The sequence below is a fragment of the Physella acuta genome, unplaced genomic scaffold, assembly GCF_028476545.2.
Source record: "Physella acuta isolate Inbredline_101_S28 unplaced genomic scaffold, ASM2847654v3 ptg002841l, whole genome shotgun sequence".
Taxonomy (NCBI): Eukaryota; Metazoa; Mollusca; class Gastropoda; family Physidae; genus Physella; species Physella acuta.
The window spans coordinates 6,852-7,500 of NW_026734241.1; the positions used below are offsets into that span (position 1 = coordinate 6,852).

A 649-nucleotide genomic window follows, 5' to 3' on the forward strand; every position below is an offset into this window, starting at 1 on the left:
CATTTCACAATAACAGCACACACCTGATATGCACCCAAACTAAACTGCCACGTATCATATAGATATATGCTTGTTGCAACTCCATCTTTTTCCATTTATTGCCAATGTTACTTATAGCTATAGCTAAAGATCTATATCATCTTACCACGATAGAAAACGACAACTGCTACTGCTTTGAGACCGTTTAACTACACTTTGAATCAAACTGCTGAAATTTTATAGAAACAAGTAGTAGTTTGATTTTGCCATTGCATTATGGCCTTCAACAACTACGATCACATTTTCACCACCTCAACCTTATGCATCATCGTTATTTTTTTGTATCTCATGGTAAGTGTTTTTTATATATTTTGAATTTAGAATTATAAACATTCATACTACAACTTGGAGTCTTCAGACGCTCTATATATACTTTTGTATACTTCTTTTTTTTCTGAAATTCATTGGATGTGTGAGTTTCGGAACTTTTAATTTTGTTTAACATTTAACATTCAATCGATACTTTATTCCTTGTCTTTGTTAGTAAAATAATCAGTAATTTAGTTATTCATATTATTAGAGGCCTAGATCTACACATTCGATAATATAATTTATATTTTTACTTTTTACTTTTTACTTTATCAGTCATGCTGTCATTCGTGTGATTCGG

General features: G+C 30.5%; 1 protein-coding gene across 1 annotated transcript in view; it reads left to right on the plus strand.

Annotated features, from left to right (window-relative positions):
• Positions 1-224: 224 nt before the first annotated feature.
• Positions 225-649, plus strand: part of LOC131934495 (uncharacterized) — a gene marked incomplete at its 3' end in the record, with an annotated part of 13,590 nt that continues 13,165 nt past the window's right edge. Inside the window, exons 1-2 of the mRNA XM_059290533.1 lie at positions 225-330; positions 625-649. The exon at positions 625-649 is cut by the window's right edge and continues 12 nt beyond it. Of these exons, the coding sequence (XP_059146516.1) occupies positions 256-330; positions 625-649 (100 nt within the window). The remainder of the gene's footprint in view (positions 331-624) is intronic.